This window comes from Fukomys damarensis, unplaced genomic scaffold, assembly GCF_012274545.1.
Source record: "Fukomys damarensis isolate Sample0158 unplaced genomic scaffold, DMR_v1.0_HiC HiC_scaffold_21, whole genome shotgun sequence".
In the NCBI taxonomy this organism is placed as follows: domain Eukaryota; kingdom Metazoa; phylum Chordata; class Mammalia; order Rodentia; family Bathyergidae; genus Fukomys; species Fukomys damarensis.
Window position 1 is genome coordinate 15,554,848 of NW_022900933.1, and position 18,756 is coordinate 15,573,603.

The window sequence follows — 18,756 nt, forward strand, 5'->3', positions numbered from 1 at the left end:
CCCTCCCTTTTTGTTTTTTTTTTTTTTTTTTTTTTTTTTAATATGGGAAATAGAACTCAGGTACTCTGCACTTGCCAGGCAGACACTACAACAATGAGCTACATTCCTGGAGATACAAATCAATTAGGTACAATTATGAATATCCATTGTACACAAGTGATTCATATAAATTGCCATAATTTCACAGGCAGTGTGAGGATGTGATTATCTTAATAGAATTGAGACTGAAGCAGTGGTTAACGTGCTATCCCAAAGCTGTATAAGTAAAGTGACTAAAACAAAATTTGATTCCAAAGTCATTTTCCCCCTGCACAATTTACTATATGGGCCAATTTATAGGAATCTTGATTTACACTTAATGTCGTTTTGAATACTGAACTTGTTTTAAGTAAATTTTTAGAAAATAAAGTGATAATGTTTAATGTTTAAGAATTTCTTTCTTTTCTTTTTTTAAGAGTAGAGAAATTTATTGGGAAATAGGAATAGCTTGTGAGAGACAATAGGTCCCGAGTGGTTGCTTGAGAATTTACTATTACTATTACTAGTTTTAGATGGAGAATTATTTCAAATTGATACTAAATTTGAAGTGAAGTTCAGCAATGTAGTTGAAAACAGATATCCCAAAGTTGTCAATACTAGGTAGCCAATTGACAGCTCTTAAACTCACCCAGTGAGTTACTCAGAGTAGCACATACTTGCTTCAGAGATTAGTTTCCTCTGACAGTGGCTGAGATAACTGATCTCTTTCTTTGAGTTCCTTTCCTTTCCATTCCATTCTATTCCATTCCATTGTACTGGGGATTGAAACTAGGGCTTTCTATATACCTTATATCACTAGCTAGATCTCTAGCCTTTTCTCAAATTTTATTTTGAGACAGGTTCTTTCTAATGCCTAGGCTGGGTTTGAGTTTGGATCTTTTGCCTTATCCTTCTGGGTAGCTAGGATTAAAGACATGCACAGCCAAGCCTGGCATGATTTTCATTTTCTGTGGAAGAACCAGTAATAACAAGATTTCTAAATTGAGTTCTTTTTGATAGCTTATTTATTTATTTGTTTGGTACTGGTGATCGAACTCAGGACCTTGTGTTGCAAGGCACATGGCAGAACCACTGAGCTAAATCCCTGGCCCTTTTTTTGGTTTTTTGAAATAGGGTCTTACTATGTAGTTCAGGCTGCCCTTGAACTCTATGTAGCACTGGCTGGTCTCAAACTCGTGGCAGTCTTATTGCCTGTCTCTCAAGAGATGGGATTACAGGCATGTACCACCACACTTGGCTTGTTTTTAATTTAAAAAAGGCTTGTTTTTACATTTTTAACAAAATTACATATATCAAGTCAATGGTTTGAAATTGTATGTACTGTAGAATGGCTAAATTGAAGTAATTTATATCTTTATTTTTTGGTACTGGGGATTGAACTCAGTCCTTGAGTTTGCGAGGCAGGTGGCAGTACACCACTGATCTAAATCCCTGGCCCCTAGTTTATCCTTTTTTATTGAAAACACTTACGAGTTTTCCATTAGTTTTTAAGATTATAATAAATTGTTAACTGTGGTCACCATGTTTGATAACATGGAGTGTTTTGTTTTTATTTTTGATATACTGGGTATTGAATCAGATCTTTGCATTGATATATATCTCTTGCCTTTTTTTTTTGAGCCTGGGTCTCAGTAAATTGCTCAGGCTGGTCTCAGACTTTCAGTTTTCCTGCTTTAGCCTCCATAAGTGCTGGGATTATAGGTATGCATCATCATGTCCAACTATAAGGCTGTACAATATGTTTTTACATTTAAAAAAATCACTATTTTCTGTTTTATTTTTAATTTCTTTTTTTTTTTTTTTACTTTTTAACAATTATTCTAATACCAAACCAAAGTTATTATTATTATTATTTTTTGGTACTGGGGCTCACACTTGGTTCCTTGCACTTGCAAGGCAGGCAGTTGAACCACTGAGCTAAAACAAAAAAACGGGCTGGGGATTTAGCTCACTGGTTTGATGGCCTGCCTTGCAAGCGCAAGCACCCGAGTTTGATCCCTGGTATCAATTAACAATTATTCTAATACCAAACCAAAGTTATTATTATTATTATTTTTTGGTACTGGGGCTCACACTTGGTTCCTTGCACTTGCAAGGCAGGCAGTTGAACCACTGAGCTAAAACAAAAAAACGGGCTGGGGATTTAGCTCACTGGTTTGATGGCCTGCCTTGCAAGCGCAAGCACCCGAGTTTGATCCCTGGTATCACAAAGGTATAACTCATACACACAGATGCAAGAACCCTCAACACAATAACCAGTCAATTCCCAAGTGTCTGTCAAACTAATTTTACATCACGAATAAGTGGGATTTATTACAAGGATGCAAGGCTCATTCATAATTCGAAAGTCAATGATTTTCAGTAACAACTCTCAATGTAAATGGTATCGACTTCCCAATCAAGAAGCATAGGGCCAGGGGTGTGTTTTTAATTTCAAAAGATGAATTGACACCATTGTTCATCCATAATTGTTATGTACTGAAAACCCCTGAAACATTCCTGGGAACCTCTGTAATAGGTTCCGGCCTCCTGTTAAGTGTACCACACAAGCTTGAGGGGAAAAAAAAAAAAAACTAAAAGAGACAGAAAGCAGGGCACTAGGATAACCAATGCCAGTGTAACTGACAGAGGTGTTGGCCAGTCCAAGACACCGATTTTTATTGGTAATCAACTGGGGTAAAGGCAAGAGCAGGACTACATGAAAAAATGCACAGTTGTGTGGTTTTTATGGAAATTAATATAGGTGAGGCTTTTAAAAGACAAGACAATAAAATCATTCTTGAATTAGGAACAGAATAGACAAAATATATGATTGTAATTAGAAATTGTCCTTTTAGTTCAGAAAGTTTTAATTGTAGGAATGGAATGTGGGTGGGAGTTACTCTGACCTTGGCGTGTAGGCTTCAGCTGGATTTACTTCTATAAACAAGCCAATTGTGGGGTTAACTCTTTACAGCCTGTACTGCTTACACCCTTCTTTGGGCATAGTCAGTATTTCAGTCTTCCAGAGAAGTGTTTGTGAAAGGTGCTCACTTTAGGGACCAGGGAACTAGATGAACATGAACTGAACTCTAGGAACTTTTTACTCCTTAAATAAAAGCATGTTATAACAGCCGTTTTCTTTTCAGAATAGTTTATTTAGTTGATGAAGACTGATCTGTTAGAACCTTTTTTTAAAGAAAAATACTCATTCATACCTCGTTTTCATTAGTGCAATTATTTAAGATTAAACCACAATTGTAGCTTTTTTTGGAGGAGGGTACTGGGAATCGAATTTGAAACCTTGCACTTGTGAGGCAGGTGGTGGAACCACTGAGCTAAATCCCCTAGTGCAATTATTTAAATAAAGGATGACAAAACTATGTTTTTGGTTAATTTTTATGATAACAGGAAATACAAAAATGACAATTTTATCAAATTTATTCAATGCAAGAATCAATTAATTGAATTGACACCTCCCCAAACCATACTGAGGATAGCCAATACATAAACGTGGTGCTTGAGTGATACTCGGAGTAAACTGTTAAGTGGTTAATTCTATATTTTATTTATATTTACTATTAGGATACCTATAATCCATGTAATTGATATAATATAGTGTGATGATGTGTGATAATGTTCTTTTGCCACATTTTCTTTTTTTTATTTTCCTAGGGACCCCAATGATTCCTGTACCAATGAGCATTATGGCTCCTGCTCCGACTGTAAGTATAATTTAAAGAAAGAATTGGGACTTATGGTAGTAGAAGTACTTTTAAAGCTAAAAAACTTTGTAAACTTGGACAACTTATTTAGAAGTATTTAGGTTAAGTTATCTGTGATAAGTATTTAAAACATTAGCAAAAGGAGTATCCATAAATATTGTACTGCTCAATTTAAATGGTTTTTTTGGCGGGGTGGTACTGGGGATAGAACTCAGGACCTTATGCTTGTGAGGCAGGTGCAGCACCACTGAGCTAAGTCCCACTGAGTTAAATCCACGGTCCTGCTTAATTTAATTTTTTTTATTCAGCTATGCATATATGTAATTGTGCTAAGATAATGCTTTCAAAGTAGTTTTATGATTTTTTTTCTTTTAATTTTTTTTACAAGGAAACTTTTATTTCAATTTTCATCAAGAAATTTGCTGTGGTTCCTCTTTTTATTTCTTTTATTTACTTATTTTTCCCTTGGTACCGGGGATTGATCTCAGGATCTTGTGCTTGCTATGTGGGTGCTACTGAGCTAAATCCCTGGCTCTTGCATGATCTCTTAAAAGAAGTGTAGCAATGGTTCTCATAAAAATTTGAAGTGTAATTCTGTTGAGTAGCTTTCTACTCCTTCCACCTCTAGTGCTTAGCCATTTTCAAGCTATTTTTCCTTTTTTTTTGGTACTGGGGATCAAATTCTGGACTTTGTGCTTGCAAGGCAGGCAACAGAACCACTGAGCTAAATCCCCAGCCCAAGGCTTTGTACATAACTGCTTTGTTCATTCTTGTGTCTTGAATTCTCCACATTCATCAAAACTTCCAAACATCTTAATTATGAATGCTGATACACTGTAACACATGAATAAATATTAACCCTCTTACGTTTAGCTAGAATTTTTCTTTGACATATTTATCAGACTTCATTTGGAGCTCTGCTATAGGGGAGAGTTAATTTGATTATTTTCAGCTGTTTTTTTAAATTTAAAAAATTTTTTTTGGTACCGGGGATTGAACTTGGGTCCTTTCAGCTGTTTTTTAAAACGGATTTTTTAAAAGGATGGGAATGTTATTCATAGTATAAGTGAGAGGAACACTACATTGGCAAATTGGAATCTCTTGTGAGGTGGACCACTGAGAAACTGGTTTGCAGCCCAGAGGGATTACAGCTTTTCTTGAATTGGACATTCATAGACAATTTTAGAAAGCATTCATATGATGCATAGTCTTCCTCCTATTTCAAAATAGAAAAAGGTGGTATGTGATACTTGAATATTCTGTTAGAGGATTAGCAGGGATAATTGGAATTTCCTTTATATAGACAAACAGTTGTAAAAAAACTTTAAAGATTTTTTAAAAAAATTAATTTTATTGGTACCTTTTAGGTATACAATATAATGACATTCATCATCATTGGAGATTTGTACCTTTACATAATATATCTTTTTTTTTTTTTTTTTTTTTTTTTTTTTTGGCACCAGTGATTAAAGTCGGGCCCTTGTGCTTGCAAGGCAGGTGCTGGAACCACTGAGCTAAATCCCTGACCCTGTATAATATATTTTGATTCTTATTTAAGATATTTTTGATAATTATAAATGGTTTATGGTATTTTAAACATTTAAAAATTTTCCCCCAAGAACTGTTAGTTATTATTACATTTTTCAAGTTTTTTCCACAGGTAATCTAATAGTGGAAACCTATTTGTCTGAAAAAATTTGCATTCCTGAAATGTGCCATTTGCTTTAAGAGCTTTAACGTGAGGCATTAATAATATGCTATATGAGATGTGATTAAAAATATGGTGGGTGTTTAAGTTTTTACGATATAAAAGAAACATTACTGTTACCCCCCCTAAATACACCTTCACTTAGAATACACTTAGCCTATCATTTTTGCCACTTTCTAAAAGCAGTTCAGGAAATACTTTCATGCTTTCTTTAGTTGTGCTCTTGTTGTGGCCTCAATGTCTTAAATCAATTTTTAGACCCTTTACCTTTCATGGTCCCATTGACTTTATGGAAGAGCCAGAAGTCACACAGCAGTGGGTCCATTGAGTAAGGTAGGGGAGGATATACTGTAATGTTTTTACAAGCCTACCTCTCTATTGGATGCCAGTTGGCAGTATCATTAATGTTTTGTTTTAAATCACATTTCATAAAGATATGAGAGAGGTCTTCTAGCAAAGCTTCAGAAAGTGATAGGAACAATGGGAGAAGTGTGGTTGAACTGAGGGGTAGTATTTTGAAGGTGATAACAGCAATGTGTCTTTTAGTACAATAAATTTTAAAAACTTAAACATTCACCTTACAGCTTGATCTTTACTGCCTTACACTTGATGGCCTTTAACTTTATTACATTAAATATCACAGGAAATTATCAGGTAAAATTTTGTCTGTCTTTACTCAGGTCTTGGTACCTACTGTGTCCATGGTTGGAAAGCATTTGGGAGCAAGAAAGGATCATCCAGGTTTAAAGGCTAAAGAAAATGATGAAAATTGTGGTCCTACTACTACAGTTTTTGTTGGAAACATCTCTGAGAAAGCCTCAGACATGCTTATACGTCAGCTGTTAGCTGTAAGTATAATTCTTATTCATTAAATTTTACTTTTATGTACTTCAAATTTAAAATGGAGAAATAAGACAATGATCATTATTCTGAAAATTTTTAAAGTCTGTGGGAATGTAAAGGAGTAGTACATTGAACACACTTAGATCCTTTGGCCTATTCATCAGTGAGCACATGTTGATGCATTTCTTTTATTATTATTATTATTTTTGCAAGAGTTGGAAAATTTACTGGGGAATAGGAGGGGTTCTGTCCTGAGAGACAGGGAGAGGTTCTGAAAGGGTTACCAATGAGCCCACTTCTCTGAGAAAGTTTTAAAGAGCAAAATCACAAGGCGGATAGCATGTGTGTCAAAACTAATCAACCAGTAAGATTACAAGTATAGCCACTTGGCCAGTATTAGCAAGGGTGTATGGATGACATCATACCTTGGTTGATACGTCTTTATAGCCTTAGTCTTGTCTTTAGTCCTAGTGGTCTTAGTCCATAAGTCTGATATGTCTTGTAATAAGTCTCTCTAGTTTTAGCTTTGTATCTTTTTTTATTTTTTACTTTATGTTTTTTTGTTTTTTGTTTTTTGTTTTTTTTGGTACCGGGGAATGAACTTGGGTCCTTTGCTTGCGAGGCAGGCAGTGGAACCACTGAACTAAATCCCTGGTCCCATAGTTTGTTTTTTTTTTTTTGAGACAGGGTCTCACTATGTAATTGAGACTGACCTGGAACTCACTATGTAGCCCAGGCTGGTCTTGAACTCACAGCCATACTCCTGCCTCAGCCTCCCGAGTGCTGGGATCACAGGCGTGCATCACCACGCCCGGCTTGTTTTTTTTTTGTTGTTGTTTTAATGGTACTGGGGATTGAACTCAGGACCTTGTGCTTTGCAGGCAGTCTCAGTGCCACTGAGCTAAATCCCCAACCTTTGCCCCATAGTTTTAGCTATAAGAAGATGGACAATTTGGTGGTTAAGGACAGTTTTAGCTAAGGAATTTAAAGGTTCTTACTGAGCTTTTATAGATTCATTGTAGTTTTTTAGCCTCACTGAACCACAACATTGGTCATCTGTAAACTGCCAGAAGGGGTCAGTGATTGGAGCCCCTTTTTATGTCTAGTTTTTATTACTGTTATATTGTTTTTATACATCTTGTTATACTTTACTGCTGGGTATTTAAGAACAATTTAAAGTGAAAGCTGTGTTAATCAAAATTAATGTTACTATCAAGATCAGTTAAGCCTCCTTGGGCATTACTTTTGGAACCATGTACAGAGCCTTTCAGTTCCTCTGTTCATGTCAGCCACCAGGATAGGTCATGGTCTTGCTTGGTATATTGCTTTCTGAGAAAGCAAGGGAGACTTTTCCCTCTTTGGTGACCCTCTTTTTTTGGAATACTATACATTTATTGATTCCTTTCCTCTGGGGTCCAGCAGTCTCCTTGCTCAGGAGGTTGGGTGACTCATCAAAGTTGTAAGATCCTTCAGAAAAGGTTCTCTCATGTGCTGGGTCCTTATTGACCTTGGAGGGCCAAAATATTGGCTATCCTCTTAACCCAGATACCTTTTCCAGTTCTGGTCTCTTCTGGATTATTGAACACTCAAGAGAAGATCAGTTTACATCAGGATTGCAGAGCGAGCAGTGAGCGTAATATTATAATCTCATCTGAATATCAAGCATTTTGCAATATATAGTCAGAAGAATGTTATTTTTTACCAGTCATGGTTATTTTAGAAGTTGAATCCATGCTGCCTGCCTCACAAGGGCCCAAGTTCAATCCCCAGTACCACAAAACAAAACAACAACAAAAAAGAAGTTGAATCCCTTCCAAATGTTAACAGACAACAATTAAAATGTTTTACAGAGAAAACTTGAGATCAAGATCCACACATAGTATTTCAGCATGATTATGATCATGATACCTTTGAAACACATTTACATGTCTATCGTAGTTTAGAATAGCCTTTTTAGTCTTGTCATCTCTGTCTAGTACACAAAGAAGCTTGTCTTACTTTTTTCTTATTGCTGAGTCAAAATACATGACACCCAAGTTAAAAGAGAAAAAAAATTATTTGGCTTATAGTTTGTAAGATTTTAGTTCACAATTGGTTGGCTTCAAGGCAGAGTGACAGGGGCATCACAGAGGAGAAACAGCTTATGGCGAGCAGAAGATCGCAAAGTAACAAGGAATGTCCACAGTTCTTTCTATCCCTTATATCTTATCCAGGCTACTTAGGGAGGATAGTACTCACATTCTTAATACTAGTATCCTTGATCCTAGCATTGCTCTGTAAATCAATTCTAGCCTCACACATTCTAGATGTACCCATCTTTGAAAAAGCTCCATTTAGGGTTTTTTTGAAGTTTTGGGGGACATCTAGACACAACCGTAACAAAGCTCTCACCTCATTTGTTATCCTTTAATGGGATGTCATCAAAGAAGTGCGTGACATTGTCTGGACTGCTCAGTGCCTGAGCATCTCTAAGTGTAAGTGACACGTATATAACATACATCACATAAAATTAAAAAAAAAAATTTCTAATGGTGTCACAGCTATATGGAAACCCTTGTCTCCTAATTTAGTTTTGTAACAAGAGCATCATTTAAAAAGTAAACCTTATTGTTTCCCACAGAAAACTTAGCCTTTTGATGGTAACCAGTGTGTAAACATATTACAATAATATGTTATTAATATTTATTGGGGTATGTCTCTCATAAGGCTATGGAAATTACTGGGGTCCATTTTTTTTTTTTGGTACTGGGAATCAAATTCGGGTCCTTGCGCTTACAAGGCAGGTGGCAGAACTGGTGAGCTAAATCCTCGGCCCTTTTTTTTTGAGACAGGGTCTCACAATGTACTTGAGACTGACCTGGAACTCACTATGTAGTCCAGGCTGGTCTCGAACTCACAGCAATCCTCCTGCCTCAGCCTCCTGAGTGCTGGTTTTACCGACATGCACCACCATGCCTGACTGGGGTCCCATTATTGAATAAAAACAGGAATAAATGTTTCCAGGCAGCCACTCCTTTAGTCACCAAGAGGAGTTTTTGTTTTTGTTTTTTTGTTACCAGGGATCAAACTTGGGACTCTCTGCTTGCTAACCAGGCAGTTGAACCACTGAGCTAAATCCCCAGCCTCAAACGAAATACTTGTAATGCTCCTCTTTTTTTGTTTCATGCCTTCTGTAATCCCTTGTAAGGTATTAATGTCTACTCCATCTTCTTGAGTGACTCTTAAGATAAGTTTGCAACACCTTGTAGCCTTCGAGTTCTCAGTAACAGGACACCTTTTACCTAAAATATGTAAAACCATTAATACATTATCAAGAGTATTTCTAGCATCAGGTTTGATTATAAGTGCTACCTCTGTTCTTCTTGACAGTATTAAATGTCTTAATATATTTACCCTCTATTTTAAGTACATTATAAATGTCATAGCTATTGCAATAATAGATACAGGCAGTGATGAAAAGTATTACTGTATGTTCAAAAGCATCTTTTTCATAGTCTTTCTCCCAATTCTTATCATACTGTGTACTGTTGCTGGAACAGAATAACCTGGAGCAGGATATTTTGTGCCATAGTATTTTTTAAATGGAGCAATTTCTGCTGCTGTATCAATCTCTTGGCAAGAGACTCCTCTGTAGCCAAATTCGTGTAACTTGTAATGAAGACTAAGTCTCAATCCAAGTTTGTAAGCCAGTATAGCACTTTGGATCTGTGTTTCCACGGTGAAGAGAGCAGTTCCTCTGGTAATGACAGAGCCTTCAGGACTGGCCTTGACTTCTATAAGGAAATTTCCATTGTATTTCTCAAAAATGTAGTTACATCTTTATTTATTTATTTATTTATTTTTTGGTACCAGGGATCAAAATCAGGACTTGCCAGGCAGGTGTAGTGCCACTGAGCTAAATTCCTGCCCTAGTTCCATCCCTTTTTAAAGACATCGTCCTGGAAATGTTTTCTGTATATCTCTTTGGCTTCCTGGATTTTTTTTCAGTTAAAACATTACTACCTTTTAAGTACTTGCAAAGAATGTACTGAAACCCATAAAACACTAATTCCTTGTGTTTCACCTTCTTTACTTTGGAGCTCTCTGTCTTCATTTTACATCATTCAAAGTAGGAATAAACTTTGCTTGATTTGAGTGGGTATTGTGAATAACCTTGTAGAAGGTGTTGGTCAGGAGGATGTCGAACTCTTGCTTTTGCCGCAGCATTCCTCTGGTGCCAGAAGGAGGGGTTGCGCTCTGTGAGGTCCCCTGGCACAGCTGTGAGGGAGGAGAAAAATACATAATATATCTTGATTCCTCTTTTTTTGATTCCCCTCCCTTTCTTTCAAACCTTCTTCCCGTCCCTTCAATCTTTCTTCCCCTCTTTATTTATAAAAATTTTTTCTTTCAAAGTTTGTTTCATTTCAAAATGTAGTACTCTTTTACTCTTCAAATAACTTGTCCCCTTTACTTTTTTTTTCAGCACTTCTTATGCATATATTTTCTATTTTTAAAAATTAACTTTATTGGTACATTTTAGATCTACATAATGATAACATTGATCACATATGGAATTTGGACCTGTACATGATATATTTTCATTCTTTTTCCTCTTTCCCCTTCCTACCTTCAACTCTTCCCTGCCTTATTTACAATAGCTTTGTTTCCATTTTTTCCTTCTGTTCTCTGTTTTTGTTTGTTTGTTTTGTTTTTTGGTCCCAGAGATTGAACTCAGTTCCTTGTGCTTGCAAAGCAGGCACTGGAACCACTGAGCTAAATCCCCGGACCCCTCCTTCTGTTTTCTTTTTCCTTTTCCCTTTTTCCTCTTTCCTTTTCCCCCTCCCCGCTTTCTACTCTTTACATTTTGGAGTTTGTTTTCTATATTTGAGGGATATTGGGAATTGCACTTTTCATGGACTTTTTCACAGAGCTATACTCCCACATCTGGGATATTTCTGATTAGTATTTACATGGTGTTTTTCTTTTATAGTTAAAATCTCTGTGTATTATCAATTTCTTGTCATGATATTTTTGTACATAAGATCAAGCATTTTTCAAATGTGCCAGTATATATGATGTATAGTTTTAAAATAGTATTGATGGACTCAGTTTATTTGGATTTAATCATTCTAGGCACATTTGAGCACTTGAGGAACAGTTGGTTTCTATCTAATTTGGTAGGGTAAGTTACGTTGCAAAATTTCTAATTTATTATTAAAACAGAATTTTCTTAAGATTCAGAACTTAACATTAAAATAATTTCTATATTTCATGTAATAAAGTTGTGGGAACTGAGATAATTGTAACAACCTTGGTTGCTGGTATGCTCTTAATTTTTACTTCCATGCTTTTTCCCCCCTTATGATTGTGCTCTTACTTGCATCAAAATTATGTTTTGTTTTGTTTTTTTCTTTTTAAGAAATGTGGTTTGGTTTTGAGCTGGAAGAGAGTACAAGGTGCTTCTGGAAAACTTCAAGGTAAGATATCTTTTTCTTGTTTAGATCACTTTTACCTGTATAATTACTGTTTTACGTTTTACTTCCATTGTCCTTGGTAGAATGGGATTAAAAGGCAATTAAGAAGATGTTAGCTGAATTTTGAGATCAGCAATTGGAAAAGTAGAATAGGAAGGAAGTAGAAGAGAAAAAATTTTAAAAAATTCAGACTGACGGGTTTGTTATACTTTAAAATAACCCTTTTTATCTGGAATAAGTTCTGTGTAATGAAGATGAAACAGGGCTAGGGTTGTAGCTCAGTGATAGAGTTAATGTTTAGCATGTGCACTGCCTTGGGGATGTCAATATCTAGCACCACCACCACCAAAAATGTTGGCACTATTAGAATTTAGGGAGGAATGGGGGGGAGATGATGATCAGGTGGCCTTTTTTACTTTTTTTTTTTTTTTTGGTACCGGGGATTGAACTCTGGTCCCTGTGTTTGCCAGGCAGGTGGTGGAACCACTCAGCAAAATCCTTGGCCCAGGTGGTAGGTGGTCTTTTCTCTTAAAAAGAAACTGTATTTTTCATAGTTACTTGCAGAAATACCTGTTGGATAAAATATTACTATAAAACCTAAAAAGAAGCCAGGGATGGTGGTGCACGCCTGTAATCCCAGCACTTGGGAGGCTGAGGCAGAAAGATTACCGAGATTTCAAGGCCAACCTGGACTACATAGTGAGTTCAAGGCTAGCCTTAACTACCTAGCAAGACCCTGTCTCAAAAAACTTAAATAAATAAGACCTGAAAAGAATTAACTATTTTACTTAGTATTATTAAATACCAATCACTGTGCAAATACTAACTTGCTTCAAATGTGGGGTGGAAGGACAAGTGATACTGGCAGCTGAACCAAGGTTTTCATGCATGGTAGGCAAGTGCTCTAATGGGTTACATCATTGGCTCTTCTTCCTTTTTAAGATAGCATCTTGCCAAGTTACGTAAGCTTGTCTGGAATGTGCATAAGCCTACTGAGTAGCTGGGATCACAGGCTTACAATACTGTGTCTAGCTTCAAATGTAAAGGTTTTTTGTGGGTTTTTTTGATACCTGGGATTAAACTTCTTCTGTTTGCAAGGCAGGTGGTGGCACCACTGAGCTAAATCCCTAGCCCCAAAATGTAAAGTTTTTAAATGTTGTTTCAGGTTCTCTCTCTCTTTTTTTTTTTGGTTTTTTGAGACAGGGTCTCACTATGTAGTTGAGACTGACCTAGAACTCACTATATAGCCCAGACTGGTCTCGAACTCACAGTGATCCTCCTGCCTCAGCCTCAACTACATAGTGAGACCCTGTCTCAAAAAAAAAAAAAAGTCTTCATTTATCAGTATAGTGCTTGTATACGAAGAAGTTCTCCCTACTGTCTACTATTTATCTTTTTCCTAATTGATATAGAAAAAGATAGGATAAACGGCTCTATTTCTGGGAAAAATGGTCTGGTGTCCTCAGCCTTCTCTAGCAGTGATTGATTTTTTTTTTGTTTTGCCTTTTCTGCTCTTTTAATTTAGAACTGAAGAATATTCATTGTTCTTGTATTTAGTATGGGTTCACTATAGTTGTCATTACTTTAAAGCTTAGGTTGATTTACATTGCCTCTGCAAATTGCCTATCCAGTGGTTTTGATACTGTTCCTGCCTTTTTATTATCTGCTATAGATGTTTCAAGATCATCTGGTTTTTTTGCTCCAGTCTTGGAATCAGTCATTTCTTTTAGGAACTCTGGTTTCTTGTAGTGGGAAATTATTTTCAAAATCACTATATAGACATTTGATGTACTCATTGTAATTGGCTTATTAGTCTTTTGTTTTTAGGTTTACTAATGCATACTTAACTTAAAGGCTGAAAGATACTTAATCTTTCCTGTCAAGTATCTCTTTTTGGTTCTTCACACTTTAAAAAATCTTACATAATTGCATTGATACTCACTAATTCTTTGCATCTGTTAATAGCCTTTGGATTCTGTGAGTATAAGGAGCCTGAATCTACCCTCCGTGCACTCAGATTATTACATGACCTGCAGATAGGAGAGAAGAAGTTGCTTGTTAAAGTTGATGCCAAAACAAAGGCACAATTGGATGAATGGAAAGCAAAGAAGAAAGCTTCTAATGGGGTATGTTTTCTGATTCAGCTGTACTATTTCAATGTAAATACTTTCTATTATTAATGAATCTAATATGAAGTTTCACAAGATTATCATCACCATAAAATGTGCTGTGGCTTAAATATAGGACGGTATTTTATGGTTTGTAGTTAAATAAATCTTACCTACCCACAGTCAGTGGATAACTGTTGGTTTACTTGTTTGAGATTGGGATGTAGGTAGTAAGGGAGCCTGGATGGTTAACTTGCCAGAGAAAACACTGGTATGGACTATTCCAAACAGACCTAATTCATTAAGACAGCTTTTTAAATAAGTACAAAATGTATTTCAACCTACACAATTTTTATTAGTTTCCCTTTTATTTAGAAGTACACAGATTCCAAAATGAATGGAAATAATTATTATTACTTTACTTAGCTGGGTGGCTTTATTCAGACTATCTTAAGTGAAGATAAAGGATAAAGAAAATTTTTATGTGCTCTGTTATAAGGTATACATTGTTACCAAAGCAAAACATAGTTTAAATCTGAGTACATAATGTCTCATTTTCCTTTTCTAGTTTCTTTTAGGCACCTTAAGCTGAACAGATCCAAAAATTTATGGTGTTCCTCTCCTAAAAAAAAACAGACCAAAATAGCCTTTTGAATTCATCAAGCTTTCTTTAATTTTTCACACTGAAATAGCTTTTTTGTCCCCTCCTTCATACACATATTGTATGTTCTTCTTAAAAAATCTCAAAAAATGAAATTATAGTATTAAAAAAACTAACACCCATACCTGTCATCACAAATAACCACTGTTAGCATTTTGATTTGTTTTTCTAGTCATGGCTTCTTCCTCCCTTCTCCCTTCATGTAGCAGCCCACTACTTTCCCTCACTTTGTATTTTGCTTATATTCCAGGTCTTTGTTGTGCATCCAAGTTCTCTATTGAAATTCTACCCATTCTAATTATAATTAACATGTTCCTTCTTTTGTATAGCACTTTATCCTACTTTCAGGCAGAATTATATCTTTCTTTGTAAAGCAGAATCTTATATGTCAGTCTGCTTTGTAGAATATATTGTTTGTATCTGACTGTCTCTCATAGTCTCTTGTACTGAGTTTCCTTCCCATGTTTCTCCCCTCTGCGTCGCTCATTACAGATAGAAAGGGCAATGAGCTGGATTGTACCTTCACAGCACCTAAGACAGTGTCTTATGTATAGTCAGAATGGAATGAACATTTATTTAATAACAGTTACAGTTATCTTGCTTGTTATTTTTACTGTCATTATCCATCTTTATGTCCAAATGATACAGTACTGTTTCTCTGGAGGATAAATTACATTTATCATCAATGTTGTCTGTCATATTACTAAAATTTAAAACAACTGCAGTATAACCTTCACATTTTCCTTAGGCTGATAATTCAATTTAAATTTTAAAAGAAAGCATATAAAATCTCATCTACTCCAGGACTGAGGATTGAGGTTAACTAATTTGAGCACAGCATGAGCAACAGAGGGAGACTGTCTCAAAAAGAAAGCATGGAATCAGAGCATTGAATTTTGTCTTAATTCCCTAGGACTTGCTGTCATTGAGTTTAACCATTGCTTTCTAAGTTGCTTTAATCTGTAGTATTTGCAAGTGGTGTGCTTTAAATTCTGAAAATGAAGTAAATCACTTCTGTGGCTATATGTAATCACCATTACCCAGAATTACACTTTACATTTGTTTATATCTTCACATCTTTGCCTAGAAATTAGTTGAGTCAACATTTTCTCAAAACAACTCTGCTGGGCTGGGGATTTAGCTCAGTGGTTCCGCCACCTGCCTTGTTAGCACAAGGACCCTCGATTCCCCAGTACCCCCCCAAAAAAAACCAAAAAAAACCCAAAAGAGCTCTGCTTATGTTTCCAAAGTGGTTCTTTTGAATTCTAGAAGTCAGTGTCAAAGACTGATCCTACAAGAGCTATCTGATAACTTTGTAGCTAGTAGAGCTAGTAGCTTTAGTATTGCGGCTTTTCATTCCTCTGAAGAGAACCAAATAGGAACCACATTGACATCCCAAGGTAAACATTTGCTTTTTGTAAACTTTTTATATGACTTAACGTTCAAGTATTGCTTGCTATGTTTTATGGTCGTGGAAATGGAAGAGAAAACAGAGAATCAAGTTGTTTTGTTTTTTTTCTCAAGTTGTTTTGTTTTTTTCTCATTGAGTTTATTGGTATACTTTAGGTATACAGTACAGTTACATTCATCATTGGGATCTTGTACGTTTACATGACAGGTCTTGGTTTTCATTTTTTCCCCTTACTCCTGCCCTCCCTTCAACCCCCTTCCCTTCCCTATTTACAAATACTCTATTTCCATTTTCTCCTGTTTTTTTTTCTTTTCCCTTATTACCTTTCCCCTACACCTTTAGCCCTTTTCTTCCTATTTCACATTGTCAATTATACCATTAGGATCTTATGTACCATTATAGTTTTTCAAACCAGAGAAACTATTCGGTATTTAACACTTGTGTGACATATTTATTTTACTTAGTATATCCTTAATATGTATCCATTTTCCTATGAATGACTCTAATTTCTCATTCTTTTTTTTCTTTTTTTGTTTTTTGGTACTGGGGATTGAACTTGGGTCCTTGCTCTTGCAAGGCAGGCCACTGAACCGCTGAGCTAAATCCCCAGCCCTAATTTCTCATTCTTTATGGCTGAGTAGTAGTCCATTTTATAGAAAAACTACATTTTCTTTATCCAGTCTCCAACTGATGGGCAAATGGGCTGTTTCCAAGTTTTAGCTATTACAAACTGTGCCTCTATAAATATAGGTGTACATATATCACTGTGGTATGATTCTTTTAATTCTTTTGGAAAGATACCTAGCAGAGGGATAGCTGGGTCAAATGGAACCTCTAATTCTAGTTCTTTGAGGTATCTCCATATTGATTTCCATAGTGGTTGCACCAGTCTGCACTCCCACCAACAATGGAGAAGGCTTCCTTTCTCCCCACAACCCCACCAACATTTGTTATTGATTTCTTGATAGCAGCTATTCTTTGTGGGTTGAGGTGGAATCTCAGTGTTGTTTTCTTTTGCATCTTTCGAATGACCAGTGATGTAGAACATGTTTTCATATATTTAGTTGCTGCTTTTACTTCTTTGTCTGCGAAATGTCTGTTCATTTCAGATGCCCATTTTTGAATCGGGTCTTTATATTGGGAGGGCTGATTTTTTTTTTGAGTTCTTTATATATTCTAGATAATAGTCCTTTGAGGAGCAGCTGGTAAAATTTTTTCCCATATTGTAGGTTGTCTTAGTTCTGTTGATGGTTTCTTTTGTGGTACAGAAGCTTCTTAATAAGATGAGATCCCAGTTCTTTCTGCTAGTTCCCGGCTACTGAGGCTTTGTTCATAAAGTCTTTTTCTATGCCAATGTCTTCAAGAGTTCTACGTAACTTATCTTCCAGCAAATTTAGTGACTCTTTTAATATTTAGATCTTTAATCTGCTTGGATTTTAGTTTATTGCATGGTGAAGAAGTGGTTTGTGATTGAAAAACAAGAATAGCAGCATTGAATAACAGTTTTTTTCCCCAGAGAGACAAAAAGTTAATCGGATCTTTTCTGTTAAATGATCATCCATGGAGCACAACAATTATTTGTGACAAGCATGACATGAATTATATGTGTGGTTTTTTTCTTTTAAGTGTTCCATGAACATGTCATGGGGAAGAAGACTTCTGTAGTATTTAGAGTTGATTTTTTTTTCGTAGTTTGAATGGTTTCTGTAAAATGGCATTTCCTACATTATAAAAGCAGAGGGGTAAAAAGAAGCATTTCAATTCTTAACTTTTCTGCTTGTATTTTGGTTTATATTGCTATCCAGTTTTTTGTTTATTCATGCATTTGTCTATTTTATATGTATAACTATCAGTAAAACGAGCTGTTTAGTAAGACTATAGAGATGATTTTGAGAGAATACATTTTTATTAATTCTTATTTTTAAAGGACTTTATAATTGATTTTTTTTCTTTCCCCTTGAATTTAAGAATGCCAGGCCGGAAACTGTCACTAATGATGATGAAGAAGCATTAGATGAAGAGACAAAAAGAAGAGATCAGATGATTAAGGGGGCCATTGAAGTTTTAATACGTGAATACTCCAGTGAGCTAAATGCCCCCTCACAAGAGTCTGACTCTCATCCCAGGAAGAAGAAAAAGGAAAAGAAGGAGGACGTATGTGTTCTGACATCACAGTCATATCTACAGTTATTTTTATGATGTCACTCTTGTGCTTTGATTTTGCATTTTAACTCTTGAGAAAACAATGGCTAGGATTCATAGCATTATCCAAATTGAAAGAAATGGTTGCTTCCCTTGCATTCATTTCTTTTGACTATACTTAGAAAAGTTAAAAAAAGTGTTCTTTTAAAATATAACAAATATACATGGCATGAATTTTGTATGCCATGAAAATATACTGAAAAATATTTATAGGTATGATTACTTTCATTGCCTTTGTGGGCTATCTTCGTTTTCTTAGTGCCCAAATATATTTTTATTACTTGGCTTGATCTTCTTGTGTTTATAAAAGCCTGTCTAGTTGAAGTGCACTCTATTGAAGCATAATTGGTAGGGTCAGTCATGTATAGGGTAATTGAAGGCTGTATAATTTATTCTTCTTTCCCCATTAATGGAAAAGGAAAAAAACAAAGCATTTGTTTACTATGAGTTGAGAGGAGAACATTTTTAAAAAAATCTGTTCTTTTGCAAGATTTATAGGCAAATTTTGTTGCAGTGTTTCTTCTGTCTTAGAACAGATTGAAGAGAAAGCCTTGCCACAATGAGACCCTTCTTATTTCATTGTTTGGGGGTGTAGAGGGAGAAGAGGTGGTGGGTGATAGGAGTTTT

General features: G+C 35.7%; 1 protein-coding gene across 4 annotated transcripts in view; it reads left to right on the forward strand.

Moving 5' to 3' along the window:
• The window catches only part of Rbm25 (RNA binding motif protein 25), a 65,971-nt gene that overhangs the window by 20,297 nt on the left and 26,918 nt on the right, over positions 1-18,756 (forward strand). For all 4 annotated transcript variants that reach the window (XM_033766685.1, XM_033766684.1, XM_010645425.3 and 1 more), the window contains 5 exons: positions 3,694-3,743; positions 6,132-6,299; positions 11,693-11,750; positions 13,713-13,873; positions 17,896-18,081. In XM_033766685.1, coding sequence (XP_033622576.1) covers positions 3,694-3,743; positions 6,132-6,299; positions 11,693-11,750; positions 13,713-13,873; positions 17,896-18,081 — 623 coding nt within the window. The remainder of the gene's footprint in view (positions 1-3,693; positions 3,744-6,131; positions 6,300-11,692; positions 11,751-13,712; positions 13,874-17,895; positions 18,082-18,756) is intronic.